This window comes from Haliotis rufescens, unplaced genomic scaffold (genome assembly GCF_023055435.1).
Source record: "Haliotis rufescens isolate VD_foot unplaced genomic scaffold, xgHalRufe1.0.p SCAF_9, whole genome shotgun sequence".
Taxonomy (NCBI): Eukaryota; Metazoa; Mollusca; class Gastropoda; order Lepetellida; family Haliotidae; genus Haliotis; species Haliotis rufescens.
The window spans coordinates 28,423,959-28,438,832 of NW_025964383.1; the positions used below are offsets into that span (position 1 = coordinate 28,423,959).

Below are 14,874 nucleotides of genomic sequence, written 5' to 3' on the forward strand. Positions count from 1 at the left end.
GTACTTCTATACACTGACAAAGTCTGGCTTTCCTGAGCGAGGTACTTCTATACACTGACAAAGTCTATCTTTCCTTAGCGAGGTACTTCTATACACTGACAAAGTCTGGCTTTCCTGAGCGAGGTACTTCTATACACTGACAAAGTCTGGCATTCCTTAGTGAGGTACTTCTATACACTGACAAAGTCTATCTTTCCTTAGCGAGGTACTTCTATACACTGACAAAGTCTGGCATTCCTTATTGACATACTTCTGAATAATAACTACAGGCTGGTTTTCTTGATTATGTTTTTTCTCTCCAATAAAAGTATGGCTTTCTTGAATGAGGTACTTCTATACAATAAAAGTCTAGCTGTCCCGAGTGAGGTACTTCTATACAATAACCACAGTCTAGATTTCCTGAACAAGGTCAGAACACGGAACCAGACATGAAACCATGGATCCCAGATCTTTCCTTGGCATTTAACTCTGTCGTAAGAGATCTGACTTCCATAATAATGTAATTTCAACATTTCACTGAACTTTTTATGTTTTGGGGGTTCACTTGCTCCTTTCTTGTTTCAGACACAACCTGCTGGGAAGAAGGTTCACCCGAGCCAGATCAAGGTATGTAGGTCATTACAAGGATGTATTCACGATTGTACACTAAGTGCACGCACATTGGGGAAAAGTCATTATTTTGTCCAAAACTGGGATTTTAGGCTTATAAGGATAAAAAAATTGGTTCTCAGGCAATAGCTTTTGAAATGTAGTGCGGGCGGGCGGTGCCTTTTCTTTCCTTTTTGGGGGAGTTTGTTCAAAATCAATCTCATTAAAATCAGATCTTGGTTCTCACTATGCTAAACAAAGATCTGAGGACATCCCATTAAGGGTAACGTCAGAACCATCTTTCATCCAACCAATCAGAGCGTCGCTTACCAGATCATGAAAGTGACAGTCTGAATGTGTTTTCTGATCATGCAACCACGAAATATTTAACACGGGGTCTTCCGAATGACAGTTACAGGTTTTATTATTATATCCATACAATCTAGGCCATCTATAAGCCATTCCAGAGTGTTCTTCTTATGTGTTTTCAGAGTGTTTTCATTTTTTTAATCGAGAATACGTCAAAATATGTTTCGAAGCGTAGTCGCCAGTTTGAAACTTGTGTCATAAAGCTCGAGAAAGCTGCCTTCTGATTGGCTAATGTCGATTTCTTGTCAGTCATTTCATTTGTCGGTCAAAAATTGGTCGGCCAGACTCGATGATTTACAGACCGCCGTCATATAGCTGGAATATTGCTGAGTGCGGCATTAAACAACAAACAAACAAAACAAACAAAATCAGATGATAAACAATGTGGTCTGCTATGATGATTTCCTCAAGTGTTGGGGTGATGGGGGTAGCCTAGTGGTTAAAGTGAAGGCCTGGGTTCGATTCCTCACATGGGTACACTACAGTACATGAGGCCCATTTCTTGCATCCCACACTGTGATATTGCTGGAATATTACTAAAGCAGCGTAAAATCATACTCACTCACTCACTCACTCCACAATTGTGACATTGCACATAATAAATTCGTGAGATTTGTGTCTGTAGTTGATTATAATTCAGTTGGTTGTATCTGTTAGTTCACTAAGTGACACTGAGTGAGGTTTCTTTAGCTGTATACGTAACTAATTAGTGACATTTGTGTCTGTGGTTGATTAAGATTCAGTTTGCTGTATCTTTTAGTTCACTGAGTGACACTTCTTTAGTTATACACGTAACTAATTTGTGACATTTGTGTCTGTGGTGGATGAAAACTCAGTTGGTTGTATCTGTTAGTTCACTGAGTGACATTGAGTGAGGTTTCTTTAGCTGTATACGTAACTAATTAGTGACATTTGTGTCTGTGGTTGATTAAGATTCAGTTTGCTGTATCTTTTAGTTCACTGAGTGACACTTCTTTAGTTATACACGTAACTAATTAGTGACATTTGTGTCTGTGGTTGATTAAGATTCAGTTTGCTGTATCTTTTAGTTCACTGAGTGACACTTCTTTAGTTATACACGTAACTAATTCGTGACATTTGTGTCTGTGGTGGATTAAAATTCAGTTCGCTGTATCAGTTAGTTCACTGAGTGACACTGAGTGCGTTTTTCTGACTCATACACGTAATTAATTTGTGACATTAGGGTCAGTGTTTGTGATAAAAATTCTTTTGGCTGTATCTGTTAATTCCCTATACCATGTATAGAGTTTGTGACATACGTGATTTTTACATGATAATATATTGCGCTGCAGGGGGGGATGTTTTAAATAGTTTCTTATCTCTTTCGTTTGCCATACTACGCAAAAATCTGTTATCATGTTCTACAGTCAACTTGCAAATAATCCATGGAAAATGGCTGTACTCTCTAGTAAATATATATATCTACAACATTAAATCAGGCTGACATCTAAATATAGGACGTTACACTGTGCAGGTAGTGTTTGATAAAATATTCCTGCCATGATTATGTCCGTAAATACTCTTTGGCACGAATGTCTGACCACAGAGGCGGTCAAGTTGAAAAGGATACAGTGGGTAGTGACACAGAGTGCTGTAACACCATTGGGGTTTTGACATTATGCATGTCTATTTGTATGCAAGCAACAGAAAAATTCATTAGCTGATGGTGATTTATTTCTTCATTTTCTGCACAAATAAGGGGCTTATTTGTGCTCTGGTTTGGTCACGTGTACCAACACTCAATTTTATAACTGATGTCATAGCTACCTGTATAATGATATGTTTTACGTATGCGTATGTATACCTTTCAAGATTTCAGAGCTCCAGATAAGCTGCGTATCTGCGTAAAATATGCATCAGAAATGCAGAAATACGCAGTAAAATAAAATCCTAGTGTATCAAATACGCAATGAACATTACAGATACGCTACAAAAATGAAACTTGTGCGTATCATCAAAATATTGTGAAGTAACCCTGCATATTCGATAAGCAAATCAGCAACTTATTTTGAAATTATAAACGGGCATTCCGTCAATCTTGCCAAACTCCACGATGACAGTTACATCATGATCATTTGCCATCACACTTTCTTGTGGAAGTATCGTGGTATTTTTGAGTCCTATAAAGCTCTCGAACCCACATGACACCAGTTTGCAGGGACTAGATGAATAGTGTTTTTAAATAGTTAACTTAAATACCCACATGTGTAAAAACTAGTGGGTAACAGAAATTTGAATACCCGGAGGAATTACTGATACCCAATGATTTTAAAATGCATGGGTAAAATACCCACAACACCAAAAGCTTATCTGGAGCTGTGAGATTTTCCTTATTTTGCTGTCTTCGGTATCATGAAGTGCGTTCAAATGACAGATTACCCAGGATTACAATTAATCATGTAGAATTGTTTCAATATGAACAGTTCTGGACAGGGTTAAACTGAATCTTAATTGATTTGGAACAGAGCCAAACAGGAAAAGTACACTGTGTTTTGTCAATACCAGGGTCACGTGGTGGAAGAACTGTGCTTTAGATGTGAAGTCTGCCTGTCAGGGCTTTATTTGGCTTAGTGCATTCTATAATTGATTGATATTCAGCTGGCGATTAACAATCTCTATAATCTATATCGATAGCCAGCCCTAAATTTGTGTCTGACTATACCTTACTTTTCCGCACAACAGCAATCTTTCAACACACTCAATACCTCTAAGCTTTATGTAATTTACCACACAATTAATTCCTGGGTTATATGTAGTTTGTCATCCTTTCTTGGGCTTGACGTCATCAAACTGCCATTAACTGGGATTACTTCAAAACTATGTGCACATCTTTTATGTTTTACAACGATATTTATGTAAAATCATGACACAATCTTCAGAGAGAGATCTGACATATACCTATTCAGTTTCTAAATACATCTGTGTTTTATCTTTGATAAATTTATGTGACAAGAGCAGGGCTGATTTCCCTGTATCCAAGCTGCACCAGTGCATGTAAACAATTGCTTGTGCAGTAATTGTATTGCCAGGTTGCACCCAGTGCAGGTAACATTTTCCCACCACAAGTGAATGGCAGTAGTTTTGTTTCATAAAAATGGAAAACTGAATTCTTTAAGAACTGGCTGCAAATCTTTTAGAATCCAGGAAACAAAAGTTCATGCAATTAGTAAAATACACACGTCAGAAAGCAGTGAACCAGCAGAACTAATTCTTCACAATTACCCCAAGAACAGTCACTCATGAGGTTACAATCACAACAAACAGACACTTTGAAACTTCTGTTTAAGTTGTTTATAGGATATCAAGATGTGAAAAGCCATATACAGATTTCCCCATAATAAAATACTGGAGCACATTCTATGAATTTATTTCATATTCAAAATAGCTGAAAAAACTGTTCAATTTATGATAAAATGGTGCAGCCAATATTTTGGTGGTGCAACCTGATTAATACACTAGGTTGCACCTGGTGCAGGTGATAAAACAGAATGAAATCGTACCCTGAAGCGTGCAACCTTTTTTGAATGGTGCAACTAGGTTTTCATGTCAACATGCACCTGGTGCAAGTAAAATGATCTTCCTCAAATCAAACCCTGCCTGTGCACAGCATACTGATATCGAAGCTGGTGGGTTAAATCTATCATATCACATGACATTCTTGACATACTGTCTACAGAGCTGTACGAGCAGGGACAGATAAGTGTTAATCATTGTGTTTATCTCTAGATAATAAACAGCACTACCAAGTAATGCTGTGGGGAACGTGGGGGGTGGTAGACTGGCCTATCCATACAATATCTTTGTCAGGCTAAGATTTGGTTTAATACCCCATATGAGTACAATGTTAACCTGCAATCGTGTCCATGTATCCTGTTGACATATAGCTGGGATATTAATGTGGAATATTTCTATATCCACTCCTTGACTCCTGAACAGTACACTGCATGACATTTAACAATGAACAGTGTTCCTTCTGGCTTTTTAAACTTACCAGTTCCCACTAATTTTTGTCAGTCCAAACTTCAGCAAATATAAAAACGTTTGAAAATTAGTACATTACCTGGTTTTAATTCTTTCAGCATCAGGTTCAATGTAATGACATCATCTCTGAAGTAACTTAGTTAGATCTACATGTCATTCACACGCACGCACGCACGCACACATGGACGCGACATTAAACCCCATTTCACCCCACCTCACTATTCATTTATAACTGAGGCAAAAAAAACCCATTTCACCACACCTCACTATTCAAACCAAGGCAAAAAAACCAATTTCACCACACCTCACTATTCATATATAACCGAGGCAATCTATGTCACTGATGCAGACACAGGCAACAACAACTCCAACTACTGAGGAGTCTTTTGGTGTAGAACCTTTCGTTGAAGGTCTTATACTATGTACACTGGCCATGTTTGGGTGGGGGGATGCTCCAATCCCCATCAAAAAGGGTTCAAATGATACTCCACCAATAAATATAAATTTGAGTGAATATTGGGACACGAATCCAATATGTTATTTTATTGCTCATTTAGTTGGAAATCGGGAACATAGAAATAAACACTACTCGGTCATGAGATTTTTATAATTTCCATATTCTAACAAGTATGTTGTATCATGCCCAATCCACCTATATGCCCTGTTGCTTTTAGAACATTTTACAGTTTGTTATTCATTCAAATAACCTATAGATGTACCGTACAATGCCCCCTTCACATACACAGATTTTTCTTATGAGTCCTTACGGATCGCACAAATTCACGGATCCTTACCATTTGGCCACTTTTATGACCAATTTAAGAGTTGTTACGAGTTATTTCGAGCTATTTACGGATTATTACGAGTTATTACGATGTATTTACGGCAAAATTCCACGATTTGTTACAAGTTGTCACGGATAACTACAGGCAACTTACGGGCATTTTACGAGCTTTTTACAGATTGTTACGAGTATATTACGGAATGTAACTATTCATCGAAGCTTTTACGTGTTAGTTACGACCTGTTTAAGTGTTGTGACGAAAAGTTACGAGTATATACTAGTCCTTACGATTTTTTGTCAAAAAATATATCAATCCTGCAAATCTCAATGTATCATCATTCGACAACTGACATCCAGAGAGACAATTTCAGAGTCTTCAGTGTCTTCTACATCAACAGGGTCTAGATGCGGTGGTGGTTCAGGGAAAGGCGAGCGTGTCCTCTTCTTCCGCGGAGATTTTCTAAAAGCAGCAGACTTCTTGTTGACTGCCTTCTTCTTTGGAGCTATGCTTGTAGATATTGTAGAGTAGATATGCAGAAATGTGACTTCTATGACTTCTTAATAACAACTGAAAATGAAGTGTTCAATTTTGCAGCTTTTATACCTTTTCCCAAATCGTAAACAATACGTAAGACTACAGAAAGTATACGTATCTATTCATAAAGAACTCGCAACTACACATAAAGTGCTCGTAATAACTCGTAACAATCCGTAAAGCCATCGTTACACGACCCGAATGAAATTGTAAACAACACGTAACCACTCGTAATAATCCGTAAACAAATCCTAAAGTCGTCGTAACAAATCGTAATTTTTTTTGTTAAAAGTCATTTATTAAATCTGTTTACAATCGTAAGATGATTTTTGACATGTCAAAAAGTTTGCCTCTCCTTCCACGGATCCTTAAGAGTGTCTGCGAGTTGTTGCGAGTAGTGACGAGTTATTTACGGATACCAGCGAGTTATCACGTTATCACACTGTCTGGTTACAAAAAGAGTTCATTATATATCTGGACTTATGTTTGTAATCCATTTTATTAATTTTATTCAAAATTTCATTCGACAATGTTTATATTCATTTTGGCGAAAATCGTTTGGGATCGTGATCGCACAACTCACTGTTATTTACAGCAGCCACGGTCATATTACTGCTATTGATGCCTTGAAACGAACTTTAGTGGATAGAGAATAAATATACATATATCATAAATGCCATACTTTGACTCGCTGTAAGTCATATTTGTTGTGACTATTATACGTCAACATAAAGTTTTCGCTATCGTGAGCGCGGGAGCATGGATCTGATGATGGTGAGGTCCTGAATTGGGAACACTGGCTGGCTATACCAAAACATGCCTTTTGAAATACGTCGCTGACATGAACAATCAACTTTAGCAAAATGATTATGCATAGATTTAGGTATGGAAGGTAATGGTAGACACAAATTGAGTTTTTTGTTGGTGAATAATTGTACTCAACAGATCCCCAGTGCACAGTTGGTGTTTATGAATAAATTTGTTTGACTGATAATGGTTTTCATCTGATGCAAATGCTTCCTGTAATCCCATGCATGAAAATCAGAATTAGAACGGGTCTTCAGCAACCCATGCTTGTCGTTAACGGGATCGTGTGGTCAGCCTCACTGACTTTGTGGATGCATATCATTGTATCCCAGTTGCTTAGATTGATGCTCATGATATTAATCACAGGATTGTCGGGTCCAGACTCAGTTTTTTACAGACCTCCATCGTATAGCTGGAATAGTGCTGTTACCAAGGTTATTTATTTGGGGGATCCATGGAACTCGCAGCCTTTAGTTGTAGAACTCCCAGGTTAAAAAATGGCAGTCCGAGGCTGTGCAAGTAGTCATGATGCCTAACTTGTTTTTGTTCAGTTTTTTACGCATTAAATTGTATATGATATATCCCATCTTAAACAATGGGACTTTATAGATGAGTATGAGCATGTGACGCCTGTAATTTCATTAAAGTGTGTTGTGTGCTGTAGTGAGGTCAATAGTGCTCAAAAACTGTTTATGTTAAATTTGATGTTCACCTGCTAACAAAGAACATATTATGAGATGACAATAATCACTAACTTGTACTTTTGAATGTGGACATTAAAGTTTATAGATGGGGGTCCGAAGCTACAAATTGGGGTGGAGAAATGTCAAACACTGAACTGCAAGAAGGTTGATTTTGCGCCCTGCACTGTGACATAATGACACAAAGTGACATACATGTATCCAGTTAATGCAGTAATTTCTCTGTTTCAGGCTGTGAAGGACTATTTCCTCAAGTTCCTGGAGCGAGAACACATCAAATCCATCCCTCAGTTCATCCGAACTTTCATACGCAAGTCACAGAAAAATGCAAACTCCATTACAGAGTCCACTCAAGGCTAATCACAAGGACACAATCTATGCACGTGTGTTGTGTTATTGTGGTTCTCATCATCGTCATCATCATTATCATCATCATCATCATCATTATACACTGCCAGTGTGTTCTTAACATGTGTCTGTAGCGATACACTTCATCGAGATGTGATACATATCGCGATAGTCAGGTTATGATGACATAAAGGTTACGATACTTCTTACATTGTAACAGAACACTTTTGACTCAAGTAAAGCATATTTATGAAACCAGGTCAGTTATACTAACAATGGCCGGGGTACTTACATACCATTGCAAATAGACTTATAGTATTTCATTATTTATTTTCATTCCAAATAAAACTAGTAATTTTGTTCTGAATAATGATAACATAATCATAATTTGGACATGGGTAAGGATGTTTCAGGTGAGTAGCTAATGTGTTCCCTGAAATAATCTGGCATCCTTTATTGCCTGAAATAATCTGGTATCCTTTATTGCCTGAAATAATCTGGTATCCTTTATTTCCTGAAATAATCTGGCATCCTTTATTCCCTGAAATAATCTGGCATCCTTTATTCCCTGAAATAATCTGGCATCCTTTATTGCCTGAAATAATCTGGCATCTTTATTGCCTGAAATAATCTGGCATCCTTTATTTCCTGAAATAATCTGGCATCCTTTATTTCCTGAAATTATCTGGCATCCTTTATTTCCTGAAATAATATGGTATCCTTTTATTCCCTGAAATAATATGGTATCCTTTATTTCCTGAAATAATATGGTATCCTTTTATTCCCTGAAATAATATGGTATCCTTTATTTCCTGGAATAATATGGTATCCTTTTATTCCCTAAAATAATATGGTATCCTTTATTTCCTGATATATTATAGTATCCGTTTATTTCCTGAAGTAATATGGTATGCTTTATTACCTGAAGTAATCTGGTATCCTTTGTTCCCTTAAATCATCAGGTATCCTTTTTTCCTGAAATAATATGGTATCCTTTTATTCCTTGAAATAATATGGTATCCTGTATTTCCGGAAATAACATGGTATCCTTTTATTCCCAGAAAATAATATGGAATCCTTTTATTCATTGAACTACTTTGGTGTCCTTTTATTCCATGAAATAATATATATGTCACAACATTTTACGTGTGAATTGTAACAGCCCTTTTAGAATAAAGCAATGTGTGTTAATCATTATATTTGACTAAGTGTATGATATATATTGGCCTTGTTTTTATTCTTTCAAAGATTGAACATGTTGAAATATGGCACCTTTGTACATGTGGAAACATTGAAGTGTGTCATGTGGAAATATTGAAGTATTGCACCATTGCACATGTGGAAACAGTGAAGTATGGTACCATTGCACATGTGGAAACATTGAAGTATGGCAACATTGCACATGTGGAAACAGTGATGTATGGCACCATTGCACATGTGGAAACATTGAAGTATTGCACATGTGGAAACATTGAAGTATGGCACAATTGCACATGTGGAAACAGTGAAGTATGGCACCATTGCACATGTGGAAACATTGAAGTATGGCACCATTGCACATGTGGAAACATTGAAGTATGGCACCATTGCACATGTGGAAACTGATGTATGGCACCATTGCACATGTGGAAACATTGAAGTATGCTGCATGCAAACATTGTCATGTGGAAATACAGAGAAGTCATGTGGAAACAGTGTTATATGAAAATGTTAAGATATTGCATGTGGAAATTTTCCAATATGTCATGTTGAAAATTGCAATGTGTAATGAAAACTTTTACATGTGGAATCATTGCACATGTTGTGGAAACTAGATTATGTGGACATGTGGCATCATTGATGCGTGTCATACAGGATGGCTGGTCAGTGTGTCATATCCTTTACTTCATATACAGAGCAAAAAAATCAGGATCATGAGAATTTTGGGGGATCTTTTTTTTTGTATTGAAAACTGAGCACACAATTTCATAAAACTATCCCCCAAAATATTCATGATCCCTTTTTTGTTCAGTTTATTACGCATTTAATTGTATATAATATATCCTATGTTAAACAATGGGACTTTATAGATGAGTATAAGCACGTGACGCCTGTAATTTCATTAAAGTGTGTTGTGTGCTGTAGTGTGGTCAATAGTGCTCAAAAACTGTTAATGTTCAATTTGATGTTCACCTGCTAACAAAATACATATTAAGAGATGACAATAAGTAATAACTTTTGCATGTTGTTTTACATGACTTCCGTATGCATGACCATATATGGACATTAAAGTATTTGGACATGGAAGTATATGGACAAGAAGTGTATGGATAATGAAGTATATAGACATGGAAATATATGAACACGAAAGTATATGGAAGAGACGTGTATGGACATGGAAGTATATAGACATTAAGGTGTATGGACATGGAAGTATATGGACATTACGGTATATGGACATGGAAATATATGAACATGAAAGTATATGGAAGAGAAGTGTATGGACATGGAAGTATATAGACATTAAGGTATATGGACATGTAAGTATATTGACATGGAAGTGTATTGACAAGGAGGTATATGGACATGGGAGTATGTGGAAATTAAAGTATAGGGACAAGGAAGTATATGGACAAGAAGGTATATGGACAAGGAAGCATTTGGACATGGAAGTATATGGACAAGAAGGTATATGGACATGGAAGTATATGGACAAGGAGGTATATGGACATGCAAGTATATGGACACGCAAGTATATGGACAAGGAGGTATATGGACATGCAAGTATATGGACAAGGAAGTATATGGACATGTAAGTATATGGACAAGGAGGTATATGGACATGCAAGTATATGGACATTGAAGTATATGGACATGCAAGTATATGGACATGCAAGTATATGGACAATGAGGTATATGGGCATGCAAGTATATGGACATTGAAGTATATGGACAAGGAGGTATATGGACATGCAAGTTTATGGAAATTAAAGTATATGGACAAGGAAGTATATGGACATGGACATACGTGTATATGGAAATTAAAGTACATGGAAGTACAAGGAATATATGGACATGAGACATTTTGAAGAATATATAAATATCTGAATTTTCTTTGTTTTACGAATTGACCCCCAAGCATGACTGGCATGAGATTTCATAAACAAATCTGTAGACCGAGATGTAACAAAGGTCTTGCCTCGGTTGGGTCTGTCACATAATCAGCTCCAGGAGGAACACTGGACGATGATATGCCTCTCAAAGGAAATGTTGAAGTAACCACTTATAAAACTCAAATATGTTGACAGAAATATTCGCTCTCTGACTTGTTTTTTTACTCTTTCTGTGTGCTTTTAATCAGTGAAATAGTTGCGTAAACGTATGTCAAAATTAAATCAAGAAATTATGATTTTATTTTGACATTCCATCAAAAAAAATATTTTTAAGATTATGAAATTATTTTCTAAGATTTTTGTGGATGTTTGTTCCCCATTGTATCAGTAATTCATTATTCATGTGCCATTTAAATGCATCAATAATCACCATATTTTTATCTGTTCGGAATGTGTTGATTTTAGAATAGGGTTGAAGTACAAAAAGTGTAAAAATCTCTCATTGTATCACGGTCAACTGTGGGGTTGCTGTAGCAGATATAGGTTCCACATGCATCTTCATAAATCATTGTATCGGTACACACCAACCTTATTTTAATATGGGGGGCACGGGTGGCCCAGTTAGTGGTTTATAGATGTGGGTAGAGAATAGGTCTTCAGCAACCCATGCTTGCCGTAAGAGGCAACTAATGGGATCGGGTGGTCAGGCTTGCTGACTTGTTTGATGCATGTCATCATTTCCCAATTGAATTGATCGATACTCATGATGTCAATCACTGGATTGTCTGGTCCAAACTCGATTATTTACAGACCACAGTCATAAGGCTGGAATATTGCTGAGTGCGGTGTTAAACAACAAACAAACAAACAAAAATAGTTAGTATTAATAATATACCGTATTTGACATAATAAGCGCCCAGGACGCTCTAAAAATTAAAAATAGGGGGCTCTTATTACAATATAATTTTGGTGAGAAAAAAAACAGTTGAAAGATTGTAAATTTTGTGGTTTATGCCGACAGCCTGAAATGATATATGCGTATTATAAACAAAAGAGATATTATTCAAGAATTTAATTGCCCATAATTAAGGGTGCATATAACACACGAGTGCGTATTATACATGAATAAATAAGTCTTGTGTAACAGTTGGTACCTATGATGCCTGATATTTTTTAGTATAGTGGGAGAAGTTTTAAGGCATGGACATTTATGAGAGACACTAGTACTTGATAGTAGTTGTGAATGCAAATGCATTTCATTTTGTATATTTTGAAGCATTTATTTCATTTGACATTGATTCAATGACATCACAGTTTTACTACACCAAGTTGATTTTATCATCATTTCCAGCTTTATTTAGAATCCTTTTTGTCCGTTTATGTGTGGCACCATTACCAATTTGTTGTTTGTGCTATGATTTTGCAATATAATGAAATATTTTGTTCACTTCAGTAATGCTGATTGTTGGTGGAAACAACCACTGTGTCCCTGCTTGTGTAATGATCCGTGGTTTGATGTGTTGTGGCAATGTGTGAAGTCTCAAGGTGAATAACATGGATTGTAATAATCAAAATAATACTAACAGTGCAGGTTGTGTACTTGAGATTTATGTTAATCAAAGATAATTCTGTAACCAAGACTTGTAATGAGCATAATCTGTATTAATCAAATTTATTATGTATTTTCTTTTAACTGACAGAAAGTAAGGAAGGTCAGTTTTATATAAATATTAATAGGACGTTTCTTTAAATAAATCATTAAAAAATATTTTAGTACTGCTTTGATACTTTTAAGATGAGATAGTGTCTCCTCACTCCTGTCCAAGTCAGAGCAAGATATGGAAGGAGATTTTACTATCGAACTTTATTGCTTTAGAGGTTGACTATTGTATCTTTCAGGGAGGGTTGCTTGATCACTGTATCTTCCATGGGGTGGAAACAATATTCAAACCAGAACAAAAATGGAAATAAGTGAAAAATACGTTATCAGAAGTACATCAGAAGAAGAAAAATAATTTGTGTGAAATAAAGTGAACTAACAACAAATCCTTTTGTGCAATGTAATAATGATTAGTTCTGTTCTATTGCATGTTAACAAGGGATCTTTTTAGATCCAGTGGGTAGTCATCTTCATCAATACCAGGACCTGCTGGAAATGGGTTTGAATCCCAGATTCTCCCCAAGGATAATTCTGGGTCCCCCGGAATATATTGTACAGAGTTGTGCCCCTTTGCTATGCTAGCATCTGCTGATCATGGTTTGAAACCCAGGTATGTCCTGATCATGATTCTTGGTCTGTGGGCACAATGCTTGTAGTTTCACCAAGGGAGTAAATGTCTACAGCCTGTATCGTTTTGGGTTTTCCTCCACATAGGAGGACAATACTGTTCCAGTATATCCCAGTTAAAATTCTGGGATAGGGTAAGTTTCCAGCATCTTATGCTTGTTCTGAGAGGCTACAAAATGGATCAGGCAGTTCGGTTGATTGTGTGTCATCACACCCAGACGACATGGGTAGGTGCTCATAATATCAATCACTGGTTTTACTTGACTCATACAGGCCTCCACTAATATAGCTGGACTGGTGCTCAGTGCGGTGTTAAACAACAACAAAACAAAAACACAAAACTCATCCCAGATTCCTCTTCTAAGGGTAAAATGGTCAATCTCAAAGGTCACAGAATTTAGGTGTAATTTGTGCTGATAAAATAAAGAAGAGGTATCTAATGTGTGGTTAGGATCTTGAACTAACAAGGTGTCAGTACATATATTTTACTACAAATACTTCTTTTGCCTTAAAAATAAGTCAGAACAACAAAGATGTTAATGACGAATTTAGTGTGCGATTTTATTGTTGTGATGATGGAAGGAATATTTATTTAAATTGATTAAAATTCTTCAATCTGTGATGTATGGTTGTGTCTTCTTTCAACATATAGCATCCCACAGAGTGGGGTAGAACTGGTCGCAGGAGCCGATGCAGGTGAGAGGCAACACAATAGATTAGCTTCAGTGACTTGGCTGATTAATGTCATCATACCCTCACTAATGGGACGTTGCTCTTTGTGAACACCTGGTGCTATCAATGATTTCCAGTGATCCATTTATATCATTTTCACCTCTCTTTTGCCTTTGATGCCCAATGGAATCTATTTTGGCAGATAATCGGGACTGATTATTCACTGGATGTCACATTTTATCATAATATCAATCACTTGTTTGTCTGGTCCAGACTCGGTTGACCCGGGGTACAATAGGTCTTCAGCAACCCATGCTTGCCGTAAAAGACAACTATGCTTGTTGTAAGAGGCGACTAACGGGATTGGGTGGTCAGGCTCGCTTACTTGGTTGATGCATATCATCGTATCCCAATTACGTGGATCGATGCTCATGATGTCAATCAGTGGATTGTCTGGTCCAGACTCGAATATTTACAGACCGCCGTCACATAGCTGGAATATTGCTGAGTGAGGCATTAAACAAGGAACAAACAAACTGGATGTGACATTTTCTATCATAATATCAATCACTAGTTTGTCTGATCCAAACTTGGTTATTTAGACTGTTAGAATGCTGTTGACAGCATGTGAAACAACAAACTGAATAGGATCGTGCATGAGACAGTTTCATTCTGTAGAGGTTGCTTTA

General features: G+C 36.7%; 1 protein-coding gene across 1 annotated transcript in view; it reads left to right on the forward strand.

Annotated features, from left to right (window-relative positions):
- LOC124130520 (centromere protein I-like) overlaps positions 1-11,928 on the forward strand; it is a 43,533-nt gene extending 31,605 nt beyond the window's left edge. Inside the window, exons 17-18 of the mRNA XM_048390717.1 lie at positions 565-606; positions 8,018-11,928. Of these exons, the coding sequence (XP_048246674.1) occupies positions 565-606; positions 8,018-8,146 (171 nt within the window). The 3' untranslated portion in view covers positions 8,147-11,928. The remainder of the gene's footprint in view (positions 1-564; positions 607-8,017) is intronic.
- The last annotated feature ends 2,946 nt before the right edge of the window (positions 11,929-14,874 follow it).